The 10,176-nt window shown below is 42.0% G+C and overlaps 1 protein-coding gene across 1 annotated transcript; it reads left to right on the top strand.

Annotated features, from left to right (window-relative positions):
• The first annotated feature begins 453 nt into the window (after window positions 1–453).
• Window positions 454–8,123, top strand: bmp16 (bone morphogenetic protein 16). The gene is made up of 3 exons (XM_051870193.1): window positions 454–895; window positions 5,244–5,575; window positions 5,900–8,123. Exons 2-3 carry the CDS (start codon window positions 5,251–5,253, stop codon window positions 6,847–6,849), a joined length of 1,275 nt encoding a protein of 424 aa, XP_051726153.1. The 5' UTR covers window positions 454–895; window positions 5,244–5,250; the 3' UTR covers window positions 6,850–8,123.
• Window positions 8,124–10,176: the final 2,053 nt, after the last annotated feature.

Here is a 10,176-nt window from a genome sequence, read left to right as displayed (position 1 = left end):
ATGTGTTTTCCTGGCACCCTCTGGCTGTTCATTTGCACCAATGACAGTGAATTAATCTTGTATCATCATTAGTTCTCTTTCACCTTCATGACTCCCTCCAGAATAAACACTCGCTCAGATAATGTCAGATCAACTGGCTGTGCCGCCCATTGTGTGCTCGACTTTATCTTTCACGTTTTTTTCCTGTTTCCTGCAAAAGAAACATTTAGACCCAAATGTAAAGTTGCAAATGGCAATCTGACCTGGACTGTGTATCCAAAGCAGCCCTGACCTTATCTTTGTTTGTGTGTGTGTGTGTGTGTGTGTGTGTGTGTGTGTGTGTGTGTGTGTTGTACGTTTAAAGAGGTGGGTGGAGGGAGGGGGCATTGGTGACATCACTATAAGGGAGGATCCGAATGGACAGGAAAGTCAATTAGAGTTTAACTGAGTTTACCAGCTGGTAAGAGAGAGAGAGAGAGAGCAAGAGCGAGAGAGGAAAAAGGGGAGGAGAGCGCAAAAGAGAAGTACAGACAGATTCAGAGAGGAAGGGAGAAAGTCAGCTACAAAGCCAGAGGGACAGAGGAAATTTAGCCGGCACAAACTTCCAATTCTTCCTCTCTCTTCCATCTCATTCTCTCCTCCTCAGCTGCTATTTTGCGTCCTAGTCCCGGTATAACAGCGGCGTCCAGTCAGTCAGTGGATGTTTTTAAAGAGTGCACTTCTCCGACACTCACAACAGGATGAGTGCCTGAGGACAAGCTGGAGAGGCTCACGTTATTCCACAGATACATTCGCCAACCCAGCAGAGGCAGACGGCATCCACTCCGTCCTCAGGAGCGAATGAGAGGAGAGGGTCTGTAACGCTGGAGCTCAAGGACAAACCATGGACTCTGCACACCTCCCACTTCACCTGGACGTGAGTACTACCCTCCACCGCAGAACACCTTGATGCTTGCAACATCCGTTATATCCTGTGCCACGGGTAAAACTATGACTCTAATAAGGACTTGTCTTGTTTGCCAGTTTAAACATGGTTTAAACAATATCAAGTGACTTTCAGTAGCAAAATTATGTAATAAAACGTATCTTGAATTAAAGGGATAGTTCACCCAAAAATGAAAATTCTGTCATCATTTGCTCACCCTCAAGTTGTTCCAAACCTGTATGAATTTCTTTCTTCTGTTGAACACAAAAGAAGACATTTTGAAGAGTATGGGTAACCAAACAGTTGATGGGCCCCATTGACTTCCATAGTATGGAAAAATGGAAGTCATTGGGTCCCATCAATTGTTTGGTTATCAACATTCTTCAAAATATCGTCTTTTATGTTCAGCAGAAAAAAGAAATTCATACAGCTTCGGAACAACTTGAGGGTGTGCAAATGATGAGTTTATTTTCTTACACATAGCATATCATTTTTTTCTTGTTTTTAGCACAAATCATACAAATAGTACTTACTGCTTATTTGCTGTAAACACGTCTTATACAATTCCACTTCTCAAGTCAATTGATCTTGTTTTAAGGATGTTTAGATACTGGACAAGACGTACAATACTGAATAAGAAAATGATTTTCTGCAATGTATGACTCAAATCTGGTTAAACACTCAAACGTCAACCAACCACTCATTTCACGTTCCTCATCAAACTGTCTGCTCTATGCTAAAAATTCACACGTATTGCTCACCAAACCCAATGACAGAATCATAGCGGAGATGCTTCCTCAGAACATGTGAAACAGGCAGATCAGTGTTTCCATGAAAAGCAAAAACCGGTCAGTGTTCTGCAAAAGTCTTGAAGAGGAGACTGTGGAGAGTAGATACTTGCTGTCCAGAGCTGGCAAAGAGCTGAATTATATGCTCTTGGCTTGAGGAATAAAATGTATAGCAAACAAACAGACAAGCCCTTTGCTAACTGGATAAATCAAAAAGACACAATCTGGCAGAAAAAGGAAGTTGTGATATGTGATGTGTCATTTCAGGGCTTTAAAAAGTAGGTTTTTAGGATGTTACAATGTGGTGTTAACTAAAATAGATTGTTCAACATTTGCCAGATGATAATACAACACCGTCTGAGGGTTTCAGGACCGCCAAAATGGTCAAATTGATAACAGAATGTTATGTGGGGGTTAGGGGAGGATTCTGGGAGGAAATGTCTTGTCTTGTCTGGTCTACTCTACTCATCCTTGGAGACCACTTTAGTCTGTTCTTAGCTGAACCTTTGGCAAGCTGCATAGAATGTGTGTGTATGTTCCTATAGCAGTATCAGTGAATTCCAGAGTGTGTTTTTCAGTCTGTAACAGTGGGATGCGTATGTGTATGTGTATGTGTGTAGTGTCACAGAGGACTGTTCCAATGAATGTTATGGGGCACAATTTGAGGTCTGGGCCACCGTCATTATCTCTTAATCGGTCCAGCTGGGATAAATTACAGGTCTCTGCTAATATACTCCAATAAAACCGCCCTGCGGTCTACCTGCAATATCATTCTAATGATTTCATCTCTTTAATTCAGCAAAACAGAGGCACAGCTCAACCATTTGTGACTACTCTCGTGCCTTAGGCACCCAAGACTACGTACGGGCAAATAAGTACGGGTACCCTTTGCATCCAAAAAAGTACAAGAGTGTTCCTTCAAGAACAAAATGACAAAATAGCGGGGGGAAAAGCAAGCAGGGGAGAAGCAGTCTAGGGAATGAACGAAAGGAAGAACAACAGGAAAGGAGAGCGAAGGGTTCGGGGTACGAAGTGAAATGTGAAACATGAAGACAGCGGTGGAGGATAAATCAGCAACAAGCAGAGGCACCATGACCCCTATGGCCCTTCACTGCTGACTTCTGGGTAAATCCGAAGGGGGGAAACATGAGAGAGAGAACTGGCCTTTCCTAGAACTGTGTAACAATATATCAATTCTGGAAGTCATGCTTTACAGGAAGAGAACTGATAAGAAGAATAAAAATAGGGGGAAAAATGTGGAAAGAAAGCTGAAAGAGATAAGTGGATGCAAAGACACTCTGCCCTCCACTCTGAGGTCAGCAGGTCACATCGCTCTGGTAATGGCACGAGTCTGGCCGACCTTTCCTCTGCCGGGGTCATCCCTTGCCGTCTGTTCTGGGGTCTAATAAACTCCTCTTTCCGCCCCCTCCATCTGATTACCACTCTCCCTGTAGAGGAAGTTATTACGTGTCGAATCCAATCACAACAGAAACCGTAACACACATGCAGCATGAACACATGCCGATGGGGGGAGGGACTGCGGGGAAGACAGAAGCGAGGGAGTCTAATGAAGTTTTAGTGGGAAGGCGGCATTCAGGAGAGTTGCTCCGTCTGGAAGCTACACCTCTGTGAGGTCCCACTGGGCGGAACAATCGAGTGGATGGGTAAAAGCCACTTAATCTACTTTACTGCCGGATGCTGTGGGCGTGGGGGACTGTCTTATCCTGTGTGTCCTCTGAGGATTTGGCTGGAGTTTGGTGAATGAGTGTGAGAGAGAGGGAGGGGACAGAGGACAGCGAGAGGACGGTATACATCCTCTTCTCCAGTGCGTTTAACACCTGTAGTTGAGGGTAATCCAAGACTCCCAAAGGAGTCGCTGCTCAGCAAGTCCTGACTTGAGCAGATTCTACATCAAAAGAACGTTTAGTTTGACTCAAATGTAAGTGTTCCTGGACCCTGTGGGACCACCCAGCACCTTGTCAAAGAATATTCTAGGATAAGCATGAGATAAGCTTTATATATGCCACAGATACTTTTAAAACCACAGAAATCATTTACACTCATCCCTCAGTTTGTAAGAACAGACAAAATGTGTGTTTACAGTGTAGGCTAAGCATACAATGGTTGTCCCATAGACTTCCACTGTAATTAGATTCCAGTCAAAGCTTATCTTGCATTTAACCTGGAATATTCATTTGAGAGTGTTTCTTTCAAAGCTCTCATATTAGCCCTCTCACAAACTCCACCAAAGTATGTATTTGTAAAGGACCCTTTGAAGGCTGAAGTAGGTTTAGAGATGAGACCGATGGGAAGAACAGTTCCCTTTGAGAAGATTTCGCCACTAATGGATGACATATTGTAACAATTAGCTTTTACTGAAAGGAAGGAGATGTCAAAAAGAAGTGTTGAGTGCCAATCTTTGCTTTCAGGTAACAGAGCGTCTGACAATGACGTAGACAGGGCCCAAATTCAGGCTATACATGTTATGTTAAACTTAATAAATGCAAGTTGTAAAATTTCTGACTGCTACCTCTTTGAGATCTGTATTGCACAAGATATCCAAGAATATCTTGGTGAAGAAATCAGATTGTTGCTTTATTTTCTCTTCAAAAGCTCACAAAATTTTTTGCAAATATGTATAGGCTGGGATAAACATGAAAAAAACAGCAATAAACCACCGCAGCACTGAACCTCCCAGTCTTTTGAAAGGTGATTTACTTTAAGTCGGTCGCTACCATCAGTGTGCAGACACAATCTGTAAACTTTTAACCTAGTGATTATTTTCAAGCAGCTGTTTTAGACACACAAATGACAACACTGGCAGCGGCACTGCGTCAACAAAGACAAGTAATCAAACTGCAAAAATTTAAATCTGCTTTTATCATATATCGAACGTTATAATCACTCTAGAATGACCACATGCCTCTTGACCATCCTAGAATGACCACACCACTTTTATACCACTGTAAAAGCATGTGCTTTTCAAGAACACAGTGCACCAATGCTGGATGTCTTGGGTTATCCTCATTTGTCAGTTAAATCACCTCGAGAGACACAGGCTTAATGAATTGGTCTAACAGGCCTATTGTAGACCTCTAAATCAAACACCACAGGCCATAATCTCTGTAAAACTACTTCAGTTCCCTTATGACACTGTTTCTGCGATTACCGTCTCCAAAACAACAAATACCAGTAAATCAACAACAAAAACACAGAGTGATAGTTCCTTACCATTGAACGCAACAAACCAAACTACTAGTGCTAAATCACCCACCAAATAAGGGAAAACAAAGACATATGGCTAAAGCTAAAATGGTCAATTACCACACTAAATGGGTTTATCATTTATCTCTGACCATTATTATTATGTTCGAGCCAGGTTTTCATTCATAAAATCATCAACAGAAGGGATAGTTCCATTCCCATAGGGAACCATATGGAAACAATTGTCATTGTTCCATTCCAAACCTAACATATTTCCCCAAACGTATTCTTAAAAATATCTTCAGCAGTCTCAAAATTGCTCCTCTTTCTTAACTCTCCCTCCACAGGTCCAACATGTTCCCTGCTAGCCTACTGGTTCTGATGATCCTGCTGCTACCTCAAGCCTCATCAAGTCACCAGGAGGTTCCCAGTCAGACTCATGGAAACCTGGCCAGCCCTCTGGAGCCTAGTTTGGCCCACACCATTCAGAATATCCTGCTGACCCGTCTGGGCCTTCAGTCACACCCCAACCCCAGTGAGGAGGCACAGGTGCCCCAATATCTCCTTGACCTGTATCGATTCCACACTCAACAGTACCATCTCATTGAAGACCCAGAGTTTAACTACCCCTCCCAGCATGTGCAAGGAGCCAACACAGTCAGATGCTTTCACCACACAGGTATGAGCAACTATCGTACTAGGTCATCGAGAACACCAATTTCCTTGGTAGTCATAAAAAGTGGGTGCCTTTGGTGCCAGCATGCCCACTGAAAAAGCTACCAGTGTTCTGATATTTTTCACTCAAGTCTTGGCATTAGCGTAGACACCTTGGAACAAGTTAAGAAGAACATAGCTAATTTTCATAAGTGCTCCTAGCAAATGATGTGCAATTATTATTTAGTTGGACAATTATGCCATTACGTAGAGATCAAGAGCTTGAACACGATGGAAAGAAAGTATTTTACAGCTTAAGAACTTTGTCTTTCTCTTTTTTCTTGTGCAGATTCTACAGTGCTAAGTCCTCCAAAAGAGCAGAAAACAGCAGTGGACAGCATTCACATCGGCTTCAATCTGTCCTCCATTCCGTCAGAAGAGAGTGTGGTGTCGGCAGAGCTGCGTTTCCTGCATGAAGGGTCTAGTGGGGGTTCTCACGTGGCCAGCCTTTATCTTTCAAATGGTGACCCTGCATCAAAACCCACACTGCTCCATTCACGTCGGCTGACTAGAGATAGAAAGGGTGCAGAACTCTGGGAAACCTTTCCCCTGGATGGAGAAGTGTTTAACAATCTATCCGAGAGGTCAGGGAGCCTGTCTTTTATTCTGGATGTTATTGCCGATAATAACAGCAGTCTTCCTAAAGAGAGACATTTGAGGGTGCGCAGGTACACGGGGCAAGATGAGCCCAGCTGGGCGAGGCAGAGGCCCTTACTGGTGACTTACAGCCATGATGGGCGCAGCGAGTCCTTTGTGTCCCACAAAAACCGGACCCCTGCTGGCAGGCGAGGCAGGGGCAGATGGACCGGGGGCAGGTTTAAGAGTGATACGGGTCAGGGCTCTGACGCAGGCTGGCGGGTGGGACCGATTGAAAGGCGAGTGAAACGAAACGGTGGGAGGGCTGCCAAGCTCAAACGGCTCTCCCGCGCTCGCTGCCGTCGACACACGCTGTACGTGGACTTCAAAGACGTAGGCTGGAATAAATGGATCGTAGCCCCATCCGGTTACGATGCTTTCTTTTGCCTTGGAGAGTGCCGCTTCCCACTGGCTGACCATATGAATTCATCTAGCCATGCCATGGTGCAGACGCTGGTCAACTCCGTAAACGGGGCTGTGCCGCGGGCCTGCTGTGTGCCGACAGCCCTTAGCCCCATCGCCCTCCTCTACCTGGACCAGGGGGAACGTGTGGTGTTGAAAAACTACCAAGACATGGTGGTGGAGGGCTGCGGCTGCCGATAGCAAGATACTCATGGAATAAATGAGAAAGGTGGACTGGAAAATAAGGGACTAAAAGCAGGAAGCGAGTCAGAAAGAAACTGAAAGAGACAAAGAAAGCGAGGTAAAACTGTCATACTAAAAACATGAGCACCTTCCCATAATCCTCTGGAACCCAGCTTTGACTTCTTGTGTCCAATGAAGCATTGTATTTGTGTGATCTATGACCCTTAGAAGCACTCAGTCCAAACGTGATGTGTCCGTCTTATGTAGTACACTCCAGCTTTCTGTCTTGTAGGTGTCCGATAGCTACAATATGTTCTTGTTGTTGTGTCCATCCTGCTCTTGTTTTGTGTGTCCCTCCCTCATAAACATCACATCATCGACAACTCAAAGGGACCAAGAAGTGACCAAGGACTCTCATTGAGCGTTTGGTGCTGGAGAGACTTAAACCCGAGGAAAGACGATAAGAGTATTGAACTCTTCATCTCTGGTTGCAAATGAAACTTCAAAGTATGCACTGTGACAGAGACTATAACTGAGTACAGGGCACTTCTCCTTATGAGCTATTTAAAAAAATCCCGACACCAAGAAATTATGATGTTATTGTCTGAATGTGTTAGTGCTATTATTATTTATGGTGACCTGTTATTTTTATGTATGGTGCAGTCCAAAGAAAAGTTTGCTATACAAATACTGTGGTAGTAAGTAAATCTAATTTAAGAATGCATCAATATATCTATTTAAATAGCAAAAAATATGGAATATTTAATCTTGACAAATACAGCAGATATATAAGTACCAGAACGCCTTATAGATCCATTTAAAGCCAGTTAAAACTGGTGTGACTCATCTATTATTTGTAAAACCACAGCACTGAATCATGGCAGCTTTATATTGGCATTGACTATGAGGGCTCTTTCCTTTCAATAGAAGCTTTGTGAAACTAAGAAAATTGCCAAAACATTCCACAATATGGTGCCAAATGTTATGTTATGTGCCATAGGTGTGCAAGCTTGCTAAGTGGTATTATACATAACTTAGTGTCTTTTGTCATCATGTAGTTATCAAAGTGTTGACCAAACTGTATTTAAAGACAACAAGTTCAATAACAACACCAACAAAAAAAAAAAAATCGCCCAAGCTTATTCCGATGTTCTGTCATGAATAGCTGATTATATTTTAGTATGATGCTTTATGTGCAGTTTAAACAAAAGCCTTGAGAATGTCTGACATTGTCTGGAGCCATTGTGAAATGTGTAATAATAAACAGCAAACTAATCAGGCCGTTCCAATTATCAATGGGTTTTCTTTAAGAAAACAATCTTTGTCTCAATCTTTGACTTTTCTCTTCTTCAGAATTGCTTTCCTAAAACCTTAATTTGGAGGAATACATTTCATGAAATGCAGTGGTTAGCATGTCCATAAAAGATCTGACACTTAACATTATTGTGTATACTATACCCTGCTGGGGGAAAACAGCTTAAAAAAAAAAAAAAAAAAAAAAAAACTTAAACCAGCCTGGTTTTTGTGATTTCAGGATGGGGAAAAAAATATGTAGAGAAAAAAGCAATCTGGTGGAAGGGCTCTGAAGTGATAGGAAGAGTCCTCTCACACACAGCAAAATATCTGCACAAGTTTATCAGGTCTCATTATGGATTTTTTTTTCCCCTCAACATCTGTTTTTCATCCTTCAGAGGATCTTGGACCCAGTATGCAGTGGTCTTTATGTTCGACTGCGGTTCATTCATCTCATAGTAAATGAGAAGAACTTCAGTATTCTCAGTGCCATAATCCTTTGGAGACCAGGCTATAAGGCTGAAAAGATATAGATTGGAAATTACACTACAGACAGCTCATTAGTGTTTCATCTATCTTATTTAGTGTGTGTGTGTGTGTGTGTGTGTGTGTGTGAGTGTGAGTGAGAGAGAGAGAGATGTATACTCATTCAGTAGTACTCATTCATACTGTAACTACATACCATATACAGTATATGAACAAAATCTTATATTACGGTTTGAATGATTTTATATCGCTGTAACAGTATATATCAAGTATACATCATGATATAATTATTGTTAATGTTATATATTATATATTGATCTTTAAACGATTATCCTGACGCATCTGAGCTTTATAATGGCAGTGAACAGGGAAGGCGTAGGATGCAGCGTAAGCTTTGTGAACTGCAAGAGGTTTACACTTTCTTCGTAAGTTGAATGTATGTTCATCAGAAAGAAGAAAGTCATATACACCTAGAATGGCTTGAGGGTGAGTAAAGCATTTGAAAGTGAACTAATCCTTTAATAGATGTCACAATTTCCACACCATCAAAAAAAAGAGTGTGTGAAGAACTACATGAAACACCTTAAAGTAAGCCACATACTAGCAGGAAAATGACCTTTGATTTGTGATGTCTTCTCTCACATTCCCATATCTCTGTTTGCCATCACAAACGGGACTTATCTTGCCAGGTCTGAAGGTCGGGTTGACCTATGAACTGAACTGCAGTGGCCTTGACATTGTTACATCATGTATATAATCTCATTCTCACAGCCATAAATCAACAAGGCCCATAGACACTCACTCACAAGAAATCACAAGGTTATGTTTATAAAAGTGATTTCTGTGAAGTTAACACTGGCTAACTAGAGGCAATTCTACACCCTGTATGACTTTCATCTCAGCCACCCTAAAAATCTTTGATGAACTCAGTTGTCAACACCCAAATTTATAATAGCCTGATTAGTCCCCTTAAAAATTAGTCCTCTGTGATTATGTGATCTTTCTTTTCATGTTTACTGTAAACAACAGCTGCAGATTACTCAGGAACCCACAGCGGACAAATACATCAGCACTCATGATGAGGCCTCAGCATAAGCCAAGACAAAGAGAATGAAGCTGCGAGTATTCGAACAGTACTCACCCGTCTAGACATAATTTTGTTGAACAACACACCGATCTGGTTTCTTTTAATGTAATACTGTTTGTAACAGTGTAATACTGTACTCATAACAGTTTTCTATAAAAAGTGTTGTAAGAAAATGTATGGTGCAGAAAATTTGACAATGGAACACACTTATTATCGCACTTTACCTGCAGAGACAACAAGAGAATCAGTATCTGTACAGCCAAAGAAGCAGAAAAGGTCTGAAGCCAGAAGACAGAAAAAAAATCAGCACAGCACACACAAATGGAAAGATTTGATTACGGAGAAAATCCAGAGTAGTGATGACCAAGTTGCTTCTGTTTTCATTGCACAGGTAAGGGAGCTCTTTATTGTGTAGATCGCTTTCTAAAACTCAGACGATCATGCTTGTTGATAGATGGCAGTGCAGCGTCAAACACCAT

Source organism: Ctenopharyngodon idella, chromosome 18 (genome assembly GCF_019924925.1).
Source record: "Ctenopharyngodon idella isolate HZGC_01 chromosome 18, HZGC01, whole genome shotgun sequence".
In the NCBI taxonomy this organism is placed as follows: Eukaryota; Metazoa; Chordata; class Actinopteri; order Cypriniformes; family Xenocyprididae; genus Ctenopharyngodon; species Ctenopharyngodon idella.
The sequence above is the reverse complement of the archived record's forward strand: the minus strand, read 5'-3'. Positions and strand labels throughout refer to the sequence as shown.

Bases quoted from the DNA above. Each gene is read 5' to 3' on its own strand.
- bmp16 (XM_051870193.1), top strand. From the start codon at position 5,251: ATGTTCCCTGCTAGCCTACTGGTTCTGATGATCCTGCTGCTACCTCAA. The intron at 5,576-5,899 runs GTATGAGCAACT...TTTCTTGTGCAG, and splicing joins CAGATGCTTTCACCACACAG to ATTCTACAGTGCTAAGTCCT.